The sequence below is a fragment of the Microtus pennsylvanicus genome, chromosome 10, assembly GCF_037038515.1.
Source record: "Microtus pennsylvanicus isolate mMicPen1 chromosome 10, mMicPen1.hap1, whole genome shotgun sequence".
NCBI classification, from domain to species: domain Eukaryota; kingdom Metazoa; phylum Chordata; class Mammalia; order Rodentia; family Cricetidae; genus Microtus; species Microtus pennsylvanicus.
Window position 1 is genome coordinate 91142013 of NC_134588.1, and position 26028 is coordinate 91168040.

Below are 26028 nucleotides of genomic sequence, written 5' to 3' on the forward strand. Positions count from 1 at the left end.
AGGAGCCTCAGAAATTCCAGGTTTTAGCCGAGCGATGGTGGCGCATGCCTTTAATCCCAGCACTCGGGAGGCAGAGGCAGGCGGATCTCTGTGAGTTCGAGACCAGCCTGGTCTACAGAGCTAGTTCCAGGACAGGCTCCAAAGCCATAGAGAAACCCTGTATTGAAAAACCAAAAAAAAAAAAAAAAAAAAAAAAGAAATTCCAGGTTTAACACTCTGGGTTTAACAGGCCCCTGTGGCGTCAAGGATTTTGTAACATCGAGGAAAAGCTGACGGGTATCTTAGCTAGGGTTTCTACTGCTGTGCTACACCTCTATAACCAATAGCACCTTGGGGAGGGAAGGGCTCTTTTCAGCTTTACTGTCAGCCAGTCTGGTGGGGCACTTTCCCAGTTGAGGTCCTCTTTTCCCAAATGACTCCATTTTGTGTCAAATAAAACTAGCCAGCATACTAGCATATATTCCAATTTGAAAAAGAAAACTGAAGCAAGGTGTGGTAAAGGAGGCTGAAGAATAAGGATGGTCAAGAGTTCAGGCTAAGCTAGACCACATAATGAGAGGCCAGGACAAGCCTGGATAATACAATGAATCCCTGTTTCATCCTGTTTCCAAATAAAATAAAAATAAAGACTGTGATATAGATATAAATTATTTGCATTGGTATGGATCTTGGTCTAATGATACAAATTTAAGGTCAATTTTGTTATATGTATATTTCTGCTCTTGATTAAGGTATTGTGTTTGTGCAGCTCATTTAAAAATGTAATGTATAGGTGGCTGGAGAGATGGCTCGGAGGTTAAGAGCACTGACTGCTCTTCCTGAGGTCCTGAGTTCAATTCCCAGCAACCACATGGTGACTCACAACCATCTGTAATGAGATCTGGTGCCCTCTCTGGCGAGTAGGCATATATGCAGACAGAACACTATATATGTAATAAATAAAAATCTTTTTTAAAAAAAGAATATACCTTTAAAAATGTAATGTATAATTAAGAAATACAGTTAATAGATAGGCATCTATAAAGGTCAAGCTTGTAGTCATGTTAGTTAGGTTTTCTAGATATACAGAGATATATTTCAGCTGGGTAGATATTCCTCAAATCTTTCAGAGACCTTCAGAATATGGCATTTAAAATGTTTTAAGAATTTAGGATGCCAGGCAGTGGTGGCACACGCCTTTAATCCTAGCACTTGGGAGGCAGAGGCAGGTGGATCTCTGTGAGTTCAAAGCCAGCATGGTCAATAAGAGCTAGTTCCGGGACAGGCTCAAAAACCACAGAGAAATAAAATAAAATAAAATAAAATAAAATAAGGACTTATCATGACAATGACACATCTGTTCCTGGCAGCACCAATATACTTCAAAAAGAAGATGGGCATCGAAGAGGCTCCTTATGGAGTTTGATAGCCATTTGGGCAAGAAACTGTTTTTGCCTGGACTGCTTGATGTTATGCTGTGTGAACTGGATATGCAGGACCCACAGAGAAATGACTGCTAAACTTGCCTAAAGGTGAGACAGTCCTTCAGTGCTCCTGCTTCATGAAAGAGTCTGCCAGACATTCTGCAGGACACAGAAGAATGCAACTGATGAACTTTACCATTACAAGGTAAAACAGATCTTTAAATATTCTGCTTCATGGAAAAGTCTGCTGGATACTATGGGCCTGTAGGCTGAAGATGGGTGCCCCAACAATACAGAAGAACTTTGGGTGACTGTCTAGGTAGTGAGATGTCTCTGTCAATTCTAGAGTTTTGGAAGTTGCTTACTTACAATGCACTTCTTGTTAACTTAGGTAATATTATATCCTTCTGGGGTCTCTGTTGGAGTTGAAGAATAGATAGTTATAACTATAGTTTTCCTTAGTTATGATAAAAGATAAAATAGATATAAATATTGCAACTATAATTCTTGCTTGATACTTGTTTGTTATATGTAATTTTACTATGTTAAAGTTAAAAAACAGAAAAGGGGAAATGGTGTGGAAAGTCCCTTTGTATATGTGTTGCTTTTATTGCTTAAAGAATAAAAAAAGCTGCTTTCAGCCAATGGCTTCACAGAATATAGCCAGACTGGAAGAGATATATAGAGAGAGTAGGTGTAATCAAAGAGACACCATGTAGCTGCCAGGGGGGAAAGACGTGAGCTGTCAGCTGGAATCTTGCTGGTAGGCCACAAGCCTCATGGCAAAATATAAAATAATGGAAATGGGTTAATTCTAGATGTAAGAGCTACCTAGCAATATACAAACAGTACTGCAAATAATATAGTTTCTGTGTAGTTATTTCAGGGCTGAGCAGCCGGGAACAAACAAGCAGTCTTCTATTACAGATGGGTGTGCCAAGGTAGGACTGTTTCCACGTAAAACCTGAGAAAGCTTAAAAAGTAATTCTAGCCGGGCGGTGGTGGCGCACGCCTTTAATCCCAGCACTCGGGAGGCAGAGGCAGGCGGATCTCTGTGAGTTCGAGACCAGCCTGGTCTACAGAGCTAGTTCCAGGACAGGCTCCAAAACCACAGAGAAACCCTGTCTCGAAAAACCAAAAAAAAAAAAAAAAAGTAATTCTAGAAAATAATAGAAATGGGTTATAGGCCAAGCAGTGATTTCTTTAATACAATTTGTCTGGTTATTTCGAGTCTGGGCAGCCGGGAGTGAACAAGCAGCCTCCTACTAGAAGACTGGGTCTGCCAGGGTTGGTGGCGCACACCATTAATTCCAGCACTTGAGAGGCAGAGGCAGGCAGATCTCTGTGAGTTCGAGGTCAGTCTGATCTACAGCGCTAGTTCCAGGACAGTCAGGGCTATTACACAAAGAAACCCCGACCCAGAAAAACAAAAACAGAGAAAGCAACAACAAAACACCAGTATGACAGGCTGGAGAGATGGCTCAGAGTTAAGAGCACTGACTGTTCTTCCAGAGGTCCTGAGTTCAATTCCCAGCAACCACATGGTGGCTCACAGCCATCTGTAATGAGATCTGATGCCCTCTTCTGGACAGCAAGCAAGCATACAGACAGAACATTGTATGTATAATAAATAAATAAATAAATAAATATTTCTTTGAAAAAAAAACACCAATATGACTAAAAATTCAGTGGGTCCTCTGAAAGAACGGTATACACTCTTAACCACTAAGCCACCATTCCTGCTCCTAATATTTATTTATTTAGATTTTTGTTTTGCTTTTTGAGACAAGCTTTCTCTGTGTAACTTTGGAACCTGTCCTGGAACTTGTTCTGTAGATTAAGCTGACCTTGAACGCACAGAGATTTGCTTGCACCACCACAACCAGGCTTATTTTTATTTTATTTTATTTTTTTTATTTGTTTATTTATTTATCATGCATACAATATTCTGTCTGTGTGCATGCCTGAAGAGGGCACCAGACCTCATTATAGATGGTTGGGAGCCACCATGTGGTTGCTGGGAATTGAACTCAGGACCTTTGGAAGTCGAGACAATGCTCTTAACCACTGAGCCATCTCTCCAGCCCCCTTATTTTATTTTTTTAAAGGAAAGACTACCAGAAGAAAAGAATAATTAAACATTTTGTGCATTGCCAGGGCATAGTAGCTGGAAATTAAAAAAAAAAACACTTTCACATATTTATTAGGTATAGTGTTCACACTATAATCTTGGTTTTTAGAGAGGCTGAGACATCCTGAATTCAAGGACATTTTGGGCCATGTACATCCTGAGTTTCAGACCAGCCTGGGCTAAAGGAAGACCACCCCAAACAATCCCAAACTGTGTAAGGTCTCACCTTAGGACTTTAAATTTGTTTGAGAAGGAATAACATAGTTTGCACTTGGCAGGTACCCAGACATTTGTTTCAATTTAGTAGTACAAAGTTTTGTTCTTGGTTATGCATTGTCCTGTTTATTATGGTGCCAACCTTGAAGTCACAACTGTTTTTTGTTTGTTTCTGAGCAGAACTGCTGTTTTTATTTATTTGCACTTTCCTATCTCACCCAGTCATGCTTGGTAAACACGTCGTTGTTGTTATTACTGGCTTTTTGAGAAAAAGTCTCCCTTTGTAGCTCTGGCTGTCCTGGAATTCACTATGTAGAATAAAGGGGTGTGCCACCATGCCCAGTGCAGCCGGCACTCTTAACTGCTAAGCCATCTCTCCAGCCTGTTTTTATTTTATTATTTATCTTTAACCCCCCCCCCCCTTGCCCCCGCTCGAGACAGGGTTTCTCTGTGTAAAGGTTCTGGCTATTCTAGATCAAGCTGGCCTTGAAGTCACAGAGATCCACCTGCCTCTGCCTCCTGAATGCTGGGATTAAAGGCGTGCGTCACCACTATCCCAGCTATTTATTTAATTTTACATACCAATCCCAACTTCTCCTCCCTCCCATCAGCTCCTCAGTGAGGGTAAGGCCTTCTCTGGGAAGTCAACTAAGTCTGTCCCCCTGACCTTACTGAGGCAGGACCAAGGTCCCTCTGCCCCTTCCTAGGCTAAGCAAGGTATCTCTCAAAAGAGAATAGGCTCCACAAAGTAAGTTTTAGGGTTAGATCCTGGTCTCACTGCCAGTGGCCCTGTTGTGCCTGAGTCCTAGGACCCCCAAGAAGACCACCACGGAGCCACACTTCCGAATGCAAAAGCAAGGTTTCGTTTATTAAGTACGGGCTAGCACGGGTCCTCTGCCTCCTAGTCTGACACAGCAGATGGAGGGAGAAGGACCCCGTCTACTATTGTAAGGGGTTTATAACGACGAAAACCACAAAACAGTCATAAAGTTACAGTCTCAAAAGACAAAATTACGTATCCTATATTATAATTGGTTAAAGATTAGGTAAAGCTCAGCTGTTAGTTCCTGATAGGCTATTAGTCTAAGGGGGATAGCACCCCTCCCCTTAAGTCCTCCAGACATCTGCTGACCCTTTGCTAACCACAGGGACTGGTTGAAATATTACCCAGCTGGTAGGGGAAGTTGGGTCGTCAACATTCTCTGTATGACTACAGGTGGGGGAATGGGCTGCAGTCAGCAACATTAATGTAACTTAGGTTTCTCCATTAGCTAATACTTCCCCTAAACAGGGGTCCCATGGCCTTCAGCTTATCCTGAGGGCTGGGGTGTTAGCCTTCAGCATTTCCTGGGGGCCCCAAAGGGCCCAGCACAGAAATGGAATCTTTTCTGGCCTTTCAGCCCCACATACTGCTTAATTCCCCCCCCCCCCCGCATTGTCACCTGCATTCAGGGGCCCTAGTTCAGTCCTTTGCAGGTTCCCCAGCTGTCAGTCCAGAGTCAGTGAGTTCCCACTAGCTCCCGTCAGCCGATTCTGTGGGTTTACTCATCACTGTCCAGCCTGTTTTTTTTTTTTTTTAAATGGGGTCTCTTTTAGCCAAGGCTATTGTCAGATTTACTACCTTGTCAAGGATAGCCTTAAACTCTTAATTCTCCCGCCTCTTCCCCCCCCCCCTCGCCCCCCACAGGGTTTCTTAAGTAGCTTTGGAGCCTTGGAATTTATCAGGCTGGCCTTGAACTCATGGAGATCTGCCTGTCTCTGCCTCCCAAGTGCTAAGATTAAAGATGTGTGCCACCACTGCCCGGCTTGTTTTTAAAGTGCTAGGTTACAGGCACAGACACTATGGTTTTGGTTATTTCCTTCCCTCTGCTGCCTCCTCCTCCTTCTGTTCTTCCTTCTCCTCCTCCTCTTCATTTTTAAATTTTGAGACAGGGTCTCATGAAGCCCAGGCTGATCTACAGTTCACCAGGTACCTAAGACTGGCCTTGAACTTCCAATATTCCTGTAGCTATCTCTTGTGTGCTGCAATTACAGGCAGGTGCTGCGGTGTGGGATAGCCTTTTCTACAGGAAGATCCACAGCTCGAGGCCAGCTACAGCCACATAGCTAGCCCTGGTCTAGGGAAACAAAAACCAACCCAAATGTAAGGCTCAGCAATGGAGCTATTGACTAATCATACCCATAAAAAAGACAAATCTCCTGTCATCCAGGGAACTGTAGGTCAGCTTTTATAAACTGAATGTTTTGTGTTGTCTGTGTATTGAGTTTCTTTTTGAAAGAATGTAACCAGAAGGACAGAGTAACCCAGTTTGGGGTAGGTACTCAAAGTATCTCTCCTCCTTTCTCCCAACCTTCCCATATTAATATGTGTTTTTGCTTATCAAGGAAGGGAGGGAGGAGGATTGTGCAGCATTGAGCAATTTTAAATTAATGGGAAAAAAAATCCAACCAAACAGATTCTTAAATCTTAGAGGCCTGTGACCTTCCCCATCTCCTCAGAGATAACTATTAAGAGCCCGGCCAGTCAGAAAGGTCCTAGCTGCAAACCCTGCTGCCAATCGGGATGCCCTTACCTGTTGGAGGCGGCTTTGGTTTCCTTAAGCGACTGTCTTCTGGACCAACCAGAGGTCTCTAGGAAAGGAAGGCACCAATCGGACTCAAGAGGGAGGAAAGTTCGGGGCTGCACCTGCGTACGGTGAGTCACTCGTCGGAGGTCCCTTTCTCTTCACCAATCGGAACGTGGGACAGCCGGGCGCCGCCCACCGGGCGTGGAGAGAAAGGCGGGCTGGACTCAACCTGGCGGCTGGAGTCCAGTCCCAGCGCGGTGGATCGCGGAGCACGTCCCAGCCGAGTGGCTCGCCCGACGCGTCGGGGTTGTAACTGTAATGGGCACCGAGGGGAAAACCGGGAAGAAACTGCTGTTTCTCTTCACGTCTGTGATCCTTGGTGAGTTCCCGGAGTTTTTGGAGGAGTAGATGGGTGGTCCGGTCAGAGGTTGGACGAAGGCGCACCCCCACGCGCCCTCGGGAAGGGAGGAGTCCAGAAACCTGCCTGCTCGCCTGCCTCGCCCTAGGAGTCCACTTTTCCGCCCAGGTCTGGGTGCTATCCTTTCCCCTCCCCCACCTGGATACTGGCTTTCCCCTCCCCCAAGCGGGTGATCTGTGACCCCACCTCCTACACCGTGGCCGGGAGCATTAAAAATAACTGGGGGGGGGGGGTTGTCCACGGTTCTGGGTCTCCCCTTCAGCCGGAGGATCCTTCCCGCCCCAACTATCCAGCTACTTATTCCATTCCATATATACCTGGGAATTGCCGTCTTCCCCCTCTCGGAGGACTCAGAGAGACCTTGAGCCTCTCATCCGGACTCCCTTGGCTCAAGTGTCCTAGGAGGAAATGTAATGGAGGTGGGGGTAGGGAATGTTTCCTTTCCTGGCTTTTGCAGAAAGGGTGTCTCGCTCTTGTTAAATTGTGGACCTTCTGGGATTAATGCGGGGGGTTCAGCGTCTGAAGAAGAAATGAAATCTCTAAAATAAACTTCTCAGATCATAGCGTTCATAATTCCTTCCTTGAATAACTAGCGAGGAGTCCTTAATTAATCTTGTTGACTGAGTGACGATTCCCTGGGGGAGACTGGGTCTCTTGGCTGGTTGATCTCAGAGCCAGAACTCTGCCCTCCCCCTTGTCCGGAATGAGAGTTTTTTGTTTCTTTGTAGCCTCCCTTTCCTGAGAAACAACCAGGCTCGCAAGCTGGGGCTTGACTGTCTCAGAGGTGTGTTTGGATGAGGCCGAGAGTGAGGTTGGTTGGTTTGTGCCTTGGTCAATGTGTGTCAGCACCTGTATATTTATCTGTCTGATTTTTCCCCCGCCACCACCCTTCAGAGTCGAGGACCAAACTCAGGGACTTGGGTGTGCTATGTCTGGTTCTCGAGTGTCATACACTACTGTTGGGTAGTTTTGTTGGAACATGTTCTTTATGAATCTGTTTCAAGGTTCCTGCTTTAGAGGAAACGAGACATTACAGTCAATGCTGGTGTCTTCTGAAGGTTTGTTTTGCTGCGTTTTTTGGAGAGCAGAAATAGATCACCCACGGTGGATAGATAGATAGATAACGCCTTTGTCTCATCACAAAGCTGTGAACCAGTTTTGTGGGTGGACTAGACGATGGGTGATCCTACTTCTCTTTTCCTACAGATAAGGAAACTAGTCTTGAGAGAGGAAATGACCTTTCCAGTTTACAGGGGGGTAGAAGCTGGGGCTGGACCAAAGTCCTCTGTCCTCCATTCCTGGAGAGCCAGCATCTTAGGGATGAGGCACTATCTGAGTGATTGCTTCAGAATTTGCTGTTTTATAAAACAAAAAACAAAACCAAAACAACCTTCCACCAGATCTTTCTTGTCTCGCTTGAACTTCTCAATCTGCTCATCCATTTCTGCTTTTCCTCACCTTCCTTTCTTTGCCCAACCATCACTTATTTCATTTTAATTTGTATCTTAGAAATGTTAGCCACACCCATTTTCCTGTTTTGTGTTCAGTTTCTTCTGGATCACTGACAGCAGTTGTTAGGCTTGTAAACTTCCTGAAGCTGCTTCCTTCTAACACCGTCCCGCCTTCCTTTTCTCTTTCCCTAACTTCCTATCTTGGTTCTATAGCAAACTACCGCCCAAAGGATTGTGACAGCGACGTTTTGAGCAAGCTGCCACGTTCTTAGGAAGCCTGAGGTGTTGCATTTGCTTGGCGGGGCAGTGGTTCCTATGGTGGGGCTGGGGTATGGATGGTAGGGTGGAGGAATTCACCAGGCAACTTTTAAATCAAGGCAGACCTGGGGGAGGGGAGTGGTTTGCTTAGTGCAAATGAGGATGGAAATGGTAGCTTGGCCACTTCATCAGGCATCCTGGCTTTGCTTTTTTCTCTGTCTTGTGACCTTAAACTCAGCTCTTGAGCTATAAAACAGGTGTAATAATACTGGTCCTGCCCTTGCCGTGAGGATCAATGGAGGTAATAGCTACATCCCAGGACATGAAGGGATTTCTGCTGCACAGCTATTACTTACCCCTTTGGATTTTGTGAGGTTGTAAGAATGCTGTCCTTACCAGAGTAGTTCAAAGGAAGCAGGGAAATTCCCGCTGGCAAGGCTTTATTTTAGCATTAAATTGAAGTATGGTCTTTTGGGGGGGGGCGCATCTGGTGTGAAGCATAAACAAATGGCCACTGTGTCCTTTTCTTTCTGAGTCGCTCTCATTGTGGTCTCCGCTATCGGGGAGGGAGAAGAAAGAACAAGATAGTGTGAGCAGCTGAGTGAAAGACAGCTCCAGCCTGAGGTACTTAGTGGGCAGGGACACACAGACACTCCGCGAGGGTTGAACTTGGGGGTTGTAAGACTGGTGACCCAGAATGCTGCATTCCATTCCCTCGAGAACCTGAACTTGGAAAAAGTTCAGCTACGAGCACTGGCCAGTGGATGGGCCAAATTGTATTGTATCCAGAAGGGAGGAAAGCAAGCCAGGGTTGGGTGGAATGCTGACATTTTCGCTGCCTCCTCTTACCTGGGTGTGGGGTTCCCTTGCTAAGAGGGGTGGACAAAGGCCATGGCTTTTGGTTTTTCTGGTGTTTCTGAAGAAGTCCCCTTTGAGGATTTCCAATGTGCTGTTCACGGGGCAGACTTTCCTCAAAACTGTGGATTGGTGAGTCACGCCTACTGCTTCATCCTGGGGAAATGATTGTTCTCTTGAAACTAGAAACTGGTGAGTGGCCACAGCTAGGAGGAAATTGAGCGGTGGCGGTGCTCCAGCGGGCTAGGCTTGGCTCTGGAATGCTTTCACCTGTGATATTTCACTTCCGCTTGTGAGCTGGGCTTGTTCAGGGCCTCGAGCGTAGCTCTGTGGGCAGAGCTGCTGTGATTCTAAAAAGTGTTTATCCAAAGTGCATTGGTTGACAGGATTTGAGATTCAAAATATATCGAAGGGGTGGAGTGGTTCCCTCCCACTCTGTTCTTGCTAAACTATACCTGGCAGAGATTCTTTCTAGTATTTTGTTATGCAGACACATGTGTGCAAATGTGTATTTGTTTTCTCACCATTTCCTTACACAGTAGAGGCTTACAGTACAGTATGCATTAGATCACATCTTGTTTATTTTACTTAATATAGCCTAAAATCAATCAATCAATCTTTCTTTCTCCTCCTCCTCCTTCTCCTCCCCCTCTTCCTCCTCCTCCTCTTTTTTTTTGTTGTTGTTGTTATTTTGAGACTGAGTCTTACTGTGTAGCCTTAGCTGGCCTGAAATTTGCTATGTAGATTAGGCTAGTAGTCTTGAACTCAGTTTCGACTGTGTTTTTTTTCCGCCGTGCTAGCTAGCATTATTATAGGGGCTATGATCTTGGCTGCTTGGATCTGTCCAACCTCCACACAGCTGGAATTCAAGGGGAAGGGTGCCGACATGTCCCTCTCCCAAACCCCCAAAGATGGATTGAAATGCGACATACTTTTTATGTGGTAAATGAGGAAGTAATGGGGCTTGATTTGAACATCTGTTGGCTTTGAGACTAGGAAATCTCAGAATTCATGCCTATTTCCCTCTGCACAGGCTCGGCTAGGTGTGAAAAGCAAATATGAAGTGAGAAAGAGGTTTCTCAGGATTGGGAGGAGGGTAGGGGATGCAGTATAAGCTGATGGGCATTGGGGTTTTCCAGGCTTTGAAACCCTGGAGTTGGTTTGCCTGGGACTCCCTGATAAGCAGAGTTTCTGTCCAAAGTCCAGCTCGTGTCATTTGTTTTACAGGGGTGGGATTAGAGGAAGCAGCTGCCTGGCAGGAAGTGTGATGCCAGGTCCCTGGGTGAATTCCGTCCTGGCAGGAGTCACTGTCCTTTGTGATGGGGGAGGGGGCCGAACAGGTCAAACTGGAAAGTCTACAAAGAGAGGGCGGGAGGGAGCGTGGAGTGAAAGCCCCCTCCTCCCGCCGCCATTGTTGATCTCTACCGTCTTCAGAAGTTCGAGCCTGCTCTGTAGTAGGACTCACACAGCCTTCCTATCGCCCAGGCGTTCTGTACCCGATCACTTCAACCTCCAGAAAGTGTGTGTTTGTTCATTATGTCCAGAGCGTCTTCTGAAGTTCGTCTGCCTAGATGTGAAGGACTGTGTTCTTAGAGAAAACCAGAGATTGGCCGGCTGACTTCCTTCCTTTTTAAAAATCAGACTAGTGGCATAAAAGCGTCTTGAGGAATATTCTAATAGTTAACCGGATGTATATGGAGAGAAAACAAAGGACTTCCTATTAGAACAGTAGAAGGAAGTAGCTGCTCTGCTGTGGGCTGGACCCTCATGTTAGAAACCGGGTTGTGGGGGGGGGGGGACTTCAGGGAGGTTTAGGGAAGTTCAGGGAACATCTACAGCTAAGGACTGAAGCCAGCTTGTTTCTTTGTTTCCAAGAGCTGCAAGTAGGATCCCCAACTTGGATATGGGGGGGGGGGGGTAGGTGTCAACAAAGCACAGAAAGTTTTGGGAGCAAAAGGCAGGAGATGACTCTTGTGATGGATGTGGTGACTTGTGTCAGTAATGCCAGCATGCTGAGATCTTTGACAGCGCCATTGTATACACTGTGTTCTGGTTATGCTCACACGTGCCTCCTTTATCCCCCTTTCACTCCTACCCATCTCCCTCCCTCAAAAAATTCCCTTCTCACTTACACATCTTTCTTTCCTTTTATTCTTTTAAGGACCACATTTTTTAGATTTCATTTGTGTGTGTGTGTGTACGTGGAGGTCAGGAAAGACCTTGTGTGAGTTGGCTCTCCTGCCATGGAACTGAACTCTGGTTGTCAGGCTTGGTGGCGGGCATCTTTACCAGCTGAACCGTCTCTTTGGCCCTTTGCTTGGTTTTTGTTTCTATTTTGTGATTCACTGAGTTTAACCAAGGCCTTGGGTGTGGTGCTATAAACTAGTGGCCCTTGCGAAACTCAGCTGTGGCTACACCACTGTAGACGGTGACTCCTCCCCGGTAGCCATCTTGCCAATTACTGGGTGAGCAGGAGGGACCCAGAAGCCCCGCTGCCAGCCCGGACTGAATCTCTAGGGCCCAGTCGTGTGCCGTCAAGCACAGCTGCTCGGGATATGAGTGCAGCAGCTGTTCTGTGCCCAGATGACAGCCTTTCGTTACCCTCCTCCACATCCTCCGGCTGTTACAGCCTTTGAGAAACAATCTGTACAATTCTGTTTGTTTATTGCACTGTATGTATGTATACGTGTGTCATGTGTGGAGGTCAGAGGCCGACCTCCTGTCGTGTGGGACTTGGGGATCGAATTCAGGTTGTCAGGCTCTTACAACCCCCTCCCCATCCCCCCCATCTTGTGAAGTTCTCAGAGCCTTGGAGGGGTGATACAAATGTCCCACGTAGAGATGAACATTCAGTAATCATTTATTTCCAGCATCTTGATTGGTTCTAAGTCATTAACCACCATCTGCAAAAAAGAAGCTTCTTTGACTAATATAAATATTTAGAAGGCAGTTGAGTGGCATGTCCACTTAGGAAAATAAAGCAGTGGGGCTCATGGCCTATGACCTATGACCTCCAGCCTATGCTTTGACCAGGTCCATGGTACTGTTCATAAATGCCCTCTTGTGGAGTAAGCCTCCGATCTACTCGGTATGCAGTTGGCTGTTCCTCTAACAGTCATGCTGTTACTGCACAGTGGGCACTGTTTGCTTGGCAGGTTGGTGTTATAGCTTGTAAGATCCACAGTTGAATAACAGAACTGATTGCTTTGCTTTCCAATTGCCTAGATAGCACCTTCCAGCACTGTGAAGTCAGCCAGCCCCGGGGAGGAAGCTTCTAGCTCAGTTCCAGCTGGATTTCTCTATATCCTGCAACTAAAGTATATTGTATCTTTAACAGTAGAGTCTTACCATCTAGTTCTGGGCGTTGTAGAATATTACTTGAACTGTGTATAGGTGTGTTGCTTTGGTTTATGCTTCATTTGTTTATGTAAAGGTGTGTTGCTGCTTCACCTTGTCTGCCTAAGGCATCTGATTGAGCTAATAAAAAGTTGAGTGGCCAGTAGTTAGGCAGTAGAGGGGTAGGCAGGGAGAAGAGAACAGTGATGTTTGGGTTAGTTGGCCAGGCAGCCGCCAGGCAGACACAGAAAAGACATACAGAATGAATGAAAGGTAAAAAGTCCCGAGGAAAAATGTAGATGAAGAGAAACAGGTTAATATAAATTATAAGAGTTACCAAGAAATGCGCATAAGGCCAAATATTCATAACTAATAATAAATCTCTGTGTCATGATTTGGGAGTTGGTTGGTGATCTAAAAGAAAGCCCATTATAGGTAGAGAGCTAAGAGCAATGGGTAATACAATATCCTCTATGTTTTGGTACCTCTGGTACTACCTGACCAACATTTATAAGGAAGTATCCTATACTTGGCACTGAGGAGATTCTTTTTCTTTCTTTCTTTTGTTCATTCTTTCTTTTTTTGTTTGGTTTTGTTTTTTGGTGAGACAAGAGTTTCCCTGTGTTACAGTCTTGACTATCTGGAACTTGATTTGGAGATCAGACTGGCCTTGAACTCATAGATGTGCACCTGCCTTTGCCTCCTGAGTGGTGGGATTAAAGGTGTGCATCACCGCTACCTAGTGAGATTTTTATTTAATAACCCATGGCTTCTGGGGTGGGCACTACCATCTTTGTGGGGTACCTCTGTTCAGTTTTAAAAAAAATTAATTCATGTATAAATGTAAGTATGTATGAACATATGTTTGGGTCCCTACGGTGGCTAGAAGAGGGTATCCATTCCCTGTAGCTGGAGATACAGTCAGTTGTGAGCTACCTGACTGGATGCTGGGAACTGAACTTGGGCCCTCTTCAGGAGCAGTAATTTCCTAATAAGCCACCTCTCCAGCCCCTAAGCTTGCAGGTGTGTGTGGGGGGGGAGGGCAAAGAAAGGAAAGATTAAAATAAAAATCCTACTGAAGAGATATGTAGTAATATGAGGGCGGCAGGGCTGGGTCCCCAAAACCCCAGCCGCCTGGCTCGGCTAGCCTATGCCCCGAAATAATTACACGGAAACTGTATTCTTTTAAACACTGCTCTGGCCCATTTCTAATCATCTGTGTAGCGCCCCTAGGTGCGCTTACCGGGAAGATTCTAGCCTAAGTCCATCCTGGGTCGGAGCTTCATAGCGTGCGTCTTCCCTGGAGCAGGTAGCATGGCGTCTCTCCTGCGTCTGCTCCGGAGAGCAGAGCTGTGGAGTCTGACCTCACTTCCTCTTCCTCCCAGCGTTCTGTTCTGTTTACTCCACCCACCTAAGGGTGGGCCTATCAAATGGGCCTAGCAGTTTCTTTATTGCTTAACCAGAGAAATCAACAGATTGATATATGACACTCCCACATCACTTCCCCTTTTTCTGTTTAAACAAAAAAAGAAAGGCTTTAACTTTAACATAGCGAAATTACATATAACAAAACAGTTATCAAGTAAAAGTTACATCAGAAACATTTATACATATAACAAAATTGACCTTAAATCTCTATAAATAAAGCAAAATCTATACTAATGCAAATTATTCATACCTATATCATATCCCCCTTTAAATGTAAAAGAACATTTATAAACTATATTTGGGAACATGGGCGCAGTTTTTTCTCTCCAAACTGCTTCCTGCTGAATGGGGGCGTCGTTAATGATTTTAGGGTGTAACCTGTGTGCCAGGTTTATCTCAGTTGGCAGTTGAGCAAGGCAATTTTCTGAAGATGTTCACAGCAACCCTTCAGGAGGACGTGGTCCATCATACCAAATCGGAATAGAAGAAATCCATAGAGTCTCATCCTCTGTGAAAACAAAAGAAGAATCTCTTTTCCAAAGTATCATATCCTTAGATCCAAATTCTGAAATCATACCCTCATGATATCCGTTCTGGTTCCACTTGGCAGTCCATATAATGAAATGTCTGTCTGTACTTAGCTCCTTCACAGTCAAAAATTTTAAAGAAAACACAATAATACAAAGAATCCAGACTCTATGTGAATTTTCCATCTTTACGCGGCTTATTTTTATTTATATCTATAACTATCTGTACTCTGTCTCTTTAAAGACTTTACTTTTACTTTTTTCTTTTTAAACCATTAACTTTATTCTCTATATTCTTTTTCTTCTCTCTCCCAAGCCTACGTACATTCATCCAACAGTGTGACTCATTTAGTGGTCTGAATCTGTCCTATTGTGAATCTGCAATTTTTTACTATCCAGGAACACTTTTGATTTGCGCCTTTAAATCATTAGGCGCTTAAGAATCTAAGCTGTGACATTCCTAAGTTAACTTTTTGCTTTTTGAGCGCATATCTGTAGACCAGGCTGTCTTTGAACTCTCAGAGATCCTCCTGTCTCTGCCTCCCAGGCATTGGGATTAAAGGTGTTTGCTACTATACCTTGAACTCACAGAGATCTGTTCGTCTCTGCCTTCTAGGCACTGGGATTAAAGGCGTGTGCTACCACGCCTTGAAGTCACAGAGTTCAATCTCCCTCTGCCTCCCAAGTGTTGGGATTAAAGGTGTGTATACACAACAACTCTCTTCCTTTTCTTTTTTACTTTAAGAACTTCAACTTTTAGCTTGCGTATATTTTTAACACACAGTAAATCATTTAAAATTTTTCTTTGTCTTTGACGCTCTCTTTACTGTATCTCTCTCTGTTTTTCTGACCACATGAGTCTTTTATTTACCAAGCAATATCAGTAGGACTAAAGGCGTGGCTTTGACGGCTGGATCCAGCCCATTCCTTAGCTTTTCAGCCTCATGGCTGAGGTACTGGCTGAGGTACTGGCTGCAAGGTCCCTGCCAGCCAGCAAGCTACAACAGACAACACTCAAGTCCTCTCTCGGTAGCCGGCCCTCCTGCCTCAAACAGTCAGAGTTTGCCCTGGCAGGATGGCCCAGAAAGCCGGCATTTTTAAACGCGCAGCTTTTTTCCTGCTACGGCTGAAAACCGAAAAGCATGCGTTCAGCTTTTCGTCAACACCGTTTAAGTGTTTCGTGGCAGGACCTCTTAATGAGCTGCAGGGTTTTGCAGCTGAAGCTGAGTCAGGAAGCCTCTTGGGGCTACCAGGTAGGAGCGGCACTCAGCACTTTAATTCTGAGACTGAGCGTGCAGCACAGAAATTCTTTTCATCCAAGTAACATCCAAATCTGACAGGCAGAGCACTGCGCAGTCTAAAAACACGTCTCTGTATGGCAGCAGGAATCCGCCATGCTCTTCTGCCTGCCTAAGCCTGATTCTGCCTTCTGTCCAGGAGCAGGCGGGGAGCTCTGAGTCATCGTCAAGGTCTCAGAGCACTCTCCTTCCAATCCCAAGCGGGAAAACAAACATAAAGCCAGAGTTTGCACTGGCGGCACAGTCCCGGGAAGCCACACTTTAAAATAACGCAGCTTTTTTTCTGCTGCTGTTGCTGAATCAGGAAATCTCTCTACAGCACGCCACCAACAAACAGCAAAAATCTGTGTTAAATGATCTCTCCCTTATTTTTAAGCCTTCTCAGGTTTTTTAAGTGGGTTTAGTTAGCCACACGTCTGGGCGTCATTTGTAGTAATATGAGGCGGCGGCGGGGCTGCGTCCCCAAACACCCCAGCCGCCAGCCCTGCCCAGCTAGCTTATGCCCCAAATAATTACACGGAAACTGTATTCTTTTAAACACTGCTCTGGCCCATTTCTAATCATCTGTGTAGCGCCCCTAGGTGCGCTTACCGGGAAGATTCTAGCCTAAGTCCATCCTGGGTCGGAGCTTCATAGCGTGCGTCTTCCCTGGAGCAGGTAGCATGGCGTCTCTCCTGCGTCTGCTCCGGAGAGCAGAGCTGTGGAGTCTGACCTCACTTCCTCTTCCTCCCAGCGTTCTGTTCTGTTTACTCCACCCACCTAAGGGTGGGCCTATCAAATGGGCCTAGCAGTTTCTTTATTGCTTAACCAGAGAAATCAACAGATTGATATATGACACTCCCACATCAGAGATAGAGGCACCATGGTTGTGCTGTTCCCTGTTTGTAATCGCAGCATGAAGGACCCTGAGAGGAGGATGGTGAGGATGGTGAGTTGGAGTCCTGTCTAGACTACAGAGTGACTCACTTTCGAAGCAGGAACAACACAGAGAGTGACACCTGTAGCCAGACTTTCCTTTGGGCCGCCAGCTCACAAATAGCAGCTCAGAGACTTCCTGGTAACCATGAAAGCTCAGCCTCGGCTTAGGCTTGTCCCTCTTGCTCTTCTAACTTAAATTAACCATTTATATTAATAGAGATTCTGCCACGTGGCATTACCTCTCTTTCATCTTCTGTTTCTTCTCTGTGTCTGGCTGGTGACTTCATCTTTCTTCTTCCCAGAATTCCTTCTCTACTGGGAAGAGAGAAATTTAGTCCTGCCTAAATTTCCTGCCTAGCTCTTGGCCATTCGGCTTTTTATTACACTGATCACACCAATACATTTTCACACAGTGTACAGATATTCCACATTTCCCCCTTTTTGTCTAAATAAAAAAGAAAAGTTTTAATTCTTAACACAGGAAAGCTGTATACAGTAAGAACAGTTATCAGGTAAGAATTGCGTTTACAATGTCCAGTTCATTGGCATTTGGCAAATTTGGAGAAAGTACTGTATTGTCTATCCTATCATAGTGAGTCCAAAGTTTTATACCTAAGCCACTTATCACTGTATTACCAACATAAAAACATTTTCTTAGAAAAACAGTTTAAGCTTTTAAATTTCTCAACCTTATGCAATTTACATCTCTTTTGTGGATTTCTTTTCTGAATTTGGTAACAAGAAAACAGTAACTATAACTAGTCTTCAACCCCATCAAAGACCCAAGAAGGATATAATATTACCTGAGTAGAGAGGAAGGGCAGAACAAACAACTTCCAAAGCTATAAAAACAGGTTCCTGTGTAATGTTGAAGCATCCCTCTTTGGCCTACAGGCCTAAAATATTTGACAGACTTCTGTAAAGCAGGGATTTAGCTAGAATGACCATCCTACCTTGTCTTGACAAAGTTCGGCAGTTCCCTTTTCTTGTCCTGCTTATCCAGTTTGGAAAGCATTCCGTCAGCAGTTGAGGCAAGGGCAGTCTCTTGGCCAGATGACTAGCTTTGCCACATTGAAAGCAAACTCCATATGGAGGTTATTCAATGCCCATCAGTCTTTATTGAAGTCAATTGGTATTTCCAGAAGCGTACGTGTCTCACTGTCATGAAAAGTCTTATGTTATTAAAGCATCTTAAATGCCATATTCTGTAGGTCTCCGAAGAGTTTTAAGACCATCTATCTAGCTATAATATATCTCTTACTGACCTTGAATACATATTTAACATGACTATAGGTTTTATTGTTATAGATGACTAACTACTAACCTGCATTTCTTAATTATCCTAAACAGTTTATAATAATAGCCTTTAAGAAATGAGCTGCACAGGTACAATATCTTAAACAAGAGTAGAAACATATGCAGTATAACAAAAATGACCTTAAGTTTGTATCAGTTTGCAAAAATCCATGCTAATGTAAAACATTTGAGATTCATAGTTTTTTAAATTTAAAAGTAGGTTAAATAATTACCCTTTTAGTCTGTCACTTTTATATCCCCCTTTTCTTTTTAGAAAAATCCTTGAATCTAACCTTTTTTTTTCTGTTTAGTATTTTTATTTATTTATTTTTTTGATCATTACCAGTAACAACTTGTAACTAATCCCCCAGCCCCAAACAATGAAAAACATACATTAATGGACCAGAAGCCACCCACTCCACCTCTTGGGTATGCGGGCATTGTGTTTACTCTAGACTGCTTCCTGTTTTCTGGGGTGATAGCATCTTTAGGGGACCCTGAAAAAATTGGGATATTGGTCAAGTCCTGGGAGAGCTAGCTGTATCATTTGTTGTCCAGTCTCAGTGTGATGGGATAGTGTAGAGCTTATCCATTTGAATTGCTTATCCAAAGTATAATATAAATGATGAGGACCCTGTAGCCAATAAGATGTCTCATCTAGTCTCAGAGCTGTTCCCTTGTTGAAGGGTCAGCATATATGTTACCTGCCCTGTAGTCTTTCTTGACTTTTTCCCCTCATATCTGTAAGCCAAGATCCTCAGGAGGTCTTTCCTGGTCAAATCTGATCTTTATTAATTTTGAAGGAATACCTGGCTTTTTGTTTTGCGCGTGCGCGCGTGTGTGTGTGTGCGTGTGTGTGTGTGTGTGTGTGTGTGTAAGCACAATCTTTTCCTCCAGTGCAACACATTTCCCAACTTCATTCTGATGCCAGATTATCTATAAACTGTATGGTCTGGTTTAATTTAGCAGTCCCTTTCATAATCCAGTGTCTCTCAGCAGCTGTTGTTCTATGTTCATTAGCATCCAAATAACTCAAAATTAACAAAACTCCATAATAAGGTCCAAACTCCCTGTGTTATAACATTTCCTGTCTATGTGACTCATTTTTCTATTACTTTACTCTCTTCAAAGTCTTTACTTACCATTTTTTAATTACCTAGTTTTATGACCGACTGTATCCATTTTCTTTTTCTAAAGCACCTTTTAGAGCATATTGTACCTTTTCAGAGTTTGTGTGTTTATGCGTGTCTGTACCTGACTCTTTTTGAGCCTGCAGCCGTACACTTGCTGTGCTCTCTAACTGTGAGAAACACATCTTAAACTGCTAGGTTACTGCCACAGAGGGGTGAGGTGGCTGGCTCCGCCCCCTTCAGGTCCCTGAGAGCCTAGCCTCATGATGGCTGTCCATCATATATCATCATCCATCCGGGCTGCCTGGCTCTGCGTGGTATTTACCTGCTCTAGCTCTGGAATTTGTTGTGTCTGTCTGAAGCAGGAATTTGTACCCACTGTCTGCTGCTCAAGTGCTCAGCTGCACAGTAGGGCCTCTTAAAAGAACCACACCTCCGAGCCTACCTGACAGACCACTTTCCCAGGCCCTATGTAGATTTGAGCCTCCAATTTGAATGCCATATGTAGTTGGATTTCTCTCTGGACAGCCCGCTCACAACAATATGGAGACTTATGAGTTATGAAAGCTTGACTTTAGCTTATGCTCTTATAACTTAAATTAACCGATTTATATTGACATTTTGTCATGTGGCATTATCCCTCTTCCATTTTGCACCTCCTGTTTCTACCCCATGTCTGGCTGGTGACTCTGCTTTCCTTCCCAGCATCCTCTCTTTGCTGGGAAGTCCTGCCTAATCCCCCTGTCTGGCTGTTGGCAATTCAGCTTTTTATTATACCAATCCAGCAATACATGTTCACACAGTGTATAAATATTCCACATCAGATACTTGCTCCAGTTTAAAAAAAAATGGGATAATATAGGACTATAGAGAAACCTAATCACATGTATTATATCTATAGCCTAATACTTCTAGGCTTCTACAAATTAATGCAATACATACAAATACATTAAAACTTAAAGTTAGGCTTGTTAGCACATGCCTTTAATCTCAGAACTTGGGAGGCATAGGCAGGTGGAGCTCTGGAATTCAAAGCCAGCCTAGTCAACAGAGTAAGTTCCAGAACAGCCAGGGCTACACAGAGAAACCCAGTCTCAACCCCCTTCCCCTAAAAAAATCTCTTGTGTTGTATGACTATGCTATGCTAATTTAACCATTTACCTTTTGGGGAGCATTTAGATATTTTTTTATTTCCCATGCCATGTAACAGTAAGTTATTTTATAAATTAATCTTTAAATTTACCTTTAATTACAGGGGAAAAACCAGGAATAAAGGGACATTTGAACAGGGCCTTGAAGAGTAGATGGGTTTTCTTTGCTTGGAATTGGACTACAGCGTAGTAGTTTTGGAGCCTCAGAAATGGACAGACTTGGCAAGAGATGACTCAGAGATTAAGAACATTGGCTGTGATGCTGGAGAAATGGCTCAGAGGTTAAGAACACTGGCTATTCTTCCAGTTCAATTTACAGCAACCACATGGTGGCTCACAGCTGTCTATAATCAGATCTGATGCCCTCTTCTGGTCTGCAGGTAAACATGCAGAGAAACTATTGTATACATAATAAATAAATAAATGTTAAAAACCAAAACAAAGAATAAAAACCACTGGCTTCTCTTCCAGAGAACCTGGGTTTGATTCTCACCCACATTACAACTGAAAGCCCCGAACTCCACTTCTAGGGGGATCTGGTGCCCTCTTCTGACCTCTGCAGGCACCAGGTACATAATCTGGTACAGACATACATGCAGACAAAATTCCCGTGTACATAAAATTAAAATTAAAAATAAATTAATAATAATAAAAAGAAATAGATTTAAAACCCGAATGGTAGCTCAGTAATAGAGCCCTTCTCTTAATCTGCACCATGGCCTAGATTCGATTCATAATACTGCCTACATAAACACAAAAGAAAACAGGAGTTCAAAAAAGAATTAGAGGGGCTGGAGAGATGCCTCAGAGGTTAAGAGCATTGCCTGCTCTTCCAAAGGTCCTGAGTTCAATTCCCAGCAACCACATGGTGGCTCACAATCATCTGTAATGAGATCTGGTGCCCTCTTCTGGCCTGCAGGCATACACACAGACAGAATATTGTACACATAATAAATAAAATATTTAAAAAAAAAAGAATTAGAGAGGCTTATGACCCTTGCCTTCTTATGCAGCAACTGTTCTAAGCCTCAGTTTCCTCTTCTATAAAATGGGATGAGGGTCTGGGGAGGTGGCTCAGTTGATAATAAATATACTTGCTGTACAAGCATGAAGACCTGTATTCTCAGAACCCTTGTTAAAAGCAGGGCACAGCCAGGCCCGGCAGTGTGCCCCTTTAGTCCCAGTGCTCAGGAGTCCTGGGAGCTTGCTGTGTAGACAGTCGTTGAGCTTCAGGCTCGGGAGATAACTGAAAAAATAGGGTGGAGAGTGAGAGAAAGACACTGAGAGTGATCTCTGGATTCCTCGAGTTTGTGTCCAGGCAGGTATCTCTCTCTCTCTCTCTCTCTCTCTCTCTCTCTCTCTCTCTCTCTCTCTCTCACACACACACACACACACACACACACACACACACGACATCTCTGCTGGTACAGCCCCTTTGGATATCAGTATGGCAATTTCTCAGAAAATTAGGACAACCTTCCTCGAGACCCAGCAATACCACTTTTGGGTATATACCCAAAAGACGCTCAATCGTGCTACAAGGACATGTGCTCAAGTATGTTCATAGCTGCTTTGTTTGTCATAGCCAGAACCTGGAAACAACCTAAATGCCCCTCGACCGAAGAATGGATAAGGAAAATGCGGTACATTTACACAATGGAGTACTACACAGCAGAAAAAAATGACATTTTGAAATTTGCAGGCAAATGGATAGAGCTAGAAAACATTATTTTGAGTGAGGTAACCCAGACCCAGAAAGACAATTACCACATGTACTCACTCATAAGTGGTTTTTAAACATAAAGCAAAGAAAACCAGCCTACAAACCACAATCCCAGAGAACCTAGACAACAATGAGGACCCTAAGAGAAAAATATATGGATCTAGTCTACATGGGAAGTAGAAAAAGACAAGATCTCCTGAGTAAATTGGGAGCTTGTGGACCATGGGAAAGGGTTGAAAGGGAGGGAGGGGAGCAGAGAAAAATGTATAGCTCAATAAAATCAATTAAAAAAAAGACATCTCTGGTTTCCTTAAGTGTGTGCATAGACAGGCATCTCTCTCTGCCCCCCCCCTTCCCCTAGTGCTGAGATTAAAGGCATGTGCCACTATTCCTGGCTTGTTTTTTTGAGAATTTAATAAGAAAATAGCACTAACGTTAATGTGAAGATTCTGTGTATCACTCTTGGCTCTTACTCAGTAGTCATAGGACTTTGTCTACACCGAAGAGCACTTAGACTCTGCCCTAGTCCTAAAACACGCACGTGGGAGGTGATAACACTAGATAAATTGGACCATTTTGGAAAAGCCATTTACCACATTGTATTATTACTCAGATACACTGTGATTTTCCGTAGTTACACAGTCAGGGTTACAGATTTATATAGTTTGTCCCTGATTCTTGTTCATTTCTGCATTTTAGTTTACCTATGGTCAGTCTGGGTTTGAAAATATTAAAACGAAAATTCCAGAAACAGTACACGAATTTGGGGTGGATTTTGTTGTGGTGGCTATGGATATAGTCTCGTGTGGTCAGGGTTGCCTTTGCCTCACTTTGTGACTGATGGCTGATGCTTGTCTTGAGGGCCTCCTGCCTCCACCTCCCAAGTGCTAGGATTACAAGCATGTACCACCACGCTTGGCTAGTAATAAATAGTACGTTACTTTTAAATAACTTTATCACAGTGTGTTGCCATTATGTTATTATGAGTTACTGTTACTAATCTTTTATCATTTCTAACTTATGCATTAAGTCTTATTAAATGTAAGAAAGACTATCCAAAAGTTTTGGGTTTAGACTATCTTTGGTTTCATGTGAGGGCAGAACATGTTGGAATGCATCCCGAGGATAAGGAGTGGGGTGGGGAGAGCACATTAATTAGCTGAGTACAAGCGCCAGCTCTCTTGAAAAAAGTCTCTTGGGCTCAGCCTGGTGGCACATACCTATAATACCAGTACTGTAGAAACAGAAGCAGGATTGTCAAAGTTCGAAACCAGTGTGATATACTTACTGATTTCGGACAAGCCAGGGGCTGCATACTGAGACTGTGTCTCCAAAACCAGGGCATTGGTGAGAGGGGAGTAAAAGAAATCGTATCTCATGAAAATATGTGGAGATGACTGACTTAGTTGTTAATATTTTGTGATTATTTTCTGTTCCCTTGTTTTCTCTTCCACATCCTCCTGTGCATGTCCTTCTGCTTTCCTGCTTTCTGTCCCCCGTCTCCAGGACGTCCGTGTGCTGGTGCTTTTGTACCCTGTCCTCCCTCACACAGCCTTCCCTGCAGCTCACATTTCTTCCTCGCCTGTTACCTCAGTTCACCTTTAACATTTATTTGAACATTGTTCACTTTCTGATACAGTATACCACTGATAACTGATATCGGATACTTCCCCCTCTCTTTCTCTCCATCTGTCCTCTCTTGTTTTTCTCTTTTTCTCCTTTTGTAGTGCTGGACATTAAACCCAGAACCTGGCGCAGCTAGGCAAGGGCTCTACCACTGGGCTGCACGCCCAGCCCCATGCCTTCTAGTTTCTGGCTATGTGTTTGCCTCTCCTATTTATTTGGCTGTGTTTCTTCTTGTAGTTTATCTGATTTACCCCCCTTTCCCTTCTTTCCCTCGAGTTGTTTTGAGACAGGGTTCACTCAGTAGTCCATGTTGGCCTCAAGTACTGACACTACAATAAGGGTGACCGTTCCTTTCATCTCCTCTTTCTTCTAGGTTATGATACTTCAGATATACCTGTTCATTAACGAAATACAGAACATGGGCAGGAGAGATGTTGGCGACTGCCAAGTGGGGTCAGTCTGTGCTTGGGCTATTTTTATTATTTATAATTTTTTAAAAATTATTTATGTAAGCCAGGCGGTGGTGGTGCACGCCTTTAATCCCAGCACTCGGGAGGCAGAGGCAGAGGCAGGCGAATCTCTGTGAGTTCGAGACCAGCCTGGTCTACAAGAGCTAGTTCCAGGACAGGCTCCAAAACCACAGAGAAACCCTGTCTCGAAAAACCAAAAAAAAAAAAAAAATTATGTAGATTGAAGCATACTTTTAATTGTAGCACTCAGAAGCCCCAGGAGTCTGACCTCTATGAATTTGAGGCAAGCCTCTTCTGCCTGTTCCGTCTACATGGTGAGCAAGTTCAGGTCAGGCATAGCGAGACTCAAAGAGGGTGTGGGTATCACTTTATATATTAACCTCATATTTTGGAGATATTTATATGTCAGTTCAGATTGGTTTAAATTTTTTTTTTTTTTTTTTGGTTTTTTTCGAGACAGGGTTTCTCTGTGGCTTTGGAGCCCATCCTGGAACTAGCTCTGTAGACCAGGCTGGTCTCGAACTCAGAGATCCGCCTGCCTCTGCCTCCCGAGTGCTGGGATTAAAGGCGTGCGCCACCAACGCCCGGCAGATTGGTTTAAATTTGCTTTGGATGGCACCGTGTTTTGTTTTGTTTTTTGTTTCTCTTAAGGGTAGGAGTTTCTATAGCCCAGACTTGCCTGTAACTATGTAGCTGAAGATGGGTGACATTGAACTCCTGAGGCTCCTACCTCTCCGCCCAAGTGCTAGGATTACAGGCGTGTGCCAACTTGCCTGGTTTTGTTTTGTTTTACATCTGCCACTTCATTTCTTGTTTTCATTTGCAGAAGGAGGGGAAGTAAGTTTTGAGGGTTATCTTTCTTTCCAAATCGTGAGTCCTGCCGAGGAGATTCAGGCCAGCCGTGGTTATGCGTGGGATTTTTAGCTCACGAACAAAGGGCCTGCAAGATGGCTTAGTAGGTAAAGATGCTTGCAACGATGCCTGTCAATTTAAGTTTGGTTTCTGGGATCACATAGTGGAAGGAGAAAAGACTCCCACTAGTGTTCTGCTGAGTTCTCACGGGCACACTGACATGTACATATTTGCGTGCACACACAAGTATACGTGGTGTGTGTGTGTGCAGGATATATTACAGTAGTTGATTCAGTTTTGTGTACTAGGACCATATTATGTGAATTACAAATTTAGCTTTGCCACCCACTAGTTTTGTGACCTTGAACAAATTCATTTCTGTGCCCTGCTTACTCAATAAAGATGAGAGCTATAATTGTATCTGTCTCGTAGCATTAGTCTAAGAGTAAATGAATTATAAATCACTAAAGGCCTTGGAGTATCTGGCAAATAGTGGATATTCAAAAAATGTTAGGGGTAGTTATTGTGTTAGCCAGTGGCTTCTTGATTGTACTCAGTGTCTACAATTCAGATATGATGAATTCACTGTGTAGAACAAGCTGGTTCTTTTTTTTAAATGATTTTTTTTAAAGTTTAATAATTATGTATACAGTGTTCCGCCTGCATGCCAGAAGAGGGCACCAGATCTCATTATGGATGGTTGCACCATATGGTTGCTGGGAATTGAACTCAGGACCTCTGGAAGAGCAACCAGTGCTCTTAACCTCTGAGCCGTCTCTCCAGCCCAGCAAGCTGGTTCTTCTTTGTGTAGTGTCCTCATGCCTTTTTTATCTATGTGGCATGCAGATGTGGGGGCACAGATAAACCAGGGGACCATTGTGTTAGTGTGTTTGGGCCACTGTAACAGATGCCACAGGCTGGGTAGCTTGTCCAAACTTTTCTCACAGTTCTGGATGCTGGAAGTCTAAGATGGA

At 44.0% G+C, this 26028-nt stretch overlaps 1 protein-coding gene across 3 annotated transcripts in view; it reads left to right on the top strand.

Annotated features, from left to right (window-relative positions):
* The first annotated feature begins 6414 nt into the window (after positions 1 to 6414).
* F11r (F11 receptor) overlaps positions 6415 to 26028 on the top strand; it is a 32008-nt gene continuing 12394 nt past the window's right edge. The window contains exon 1 of one of the 3 annotated variants that reach the window (XM_075989134.1): positions 6415 to 6696. In XM_075989134.1, coding sequence (XP_075845249.1) covers positions 6636 to 6696 — 61 coding nt within the window. In that variant the 5' untranslated portion in view covers positions 6415 to 6635. The remainder of the gene's footprint in view (positions 6697 to 26028) is intronic. The other 2 variants (XM_075989135.1, XR_012912107.1) reach the window with 2 other exon arrangements.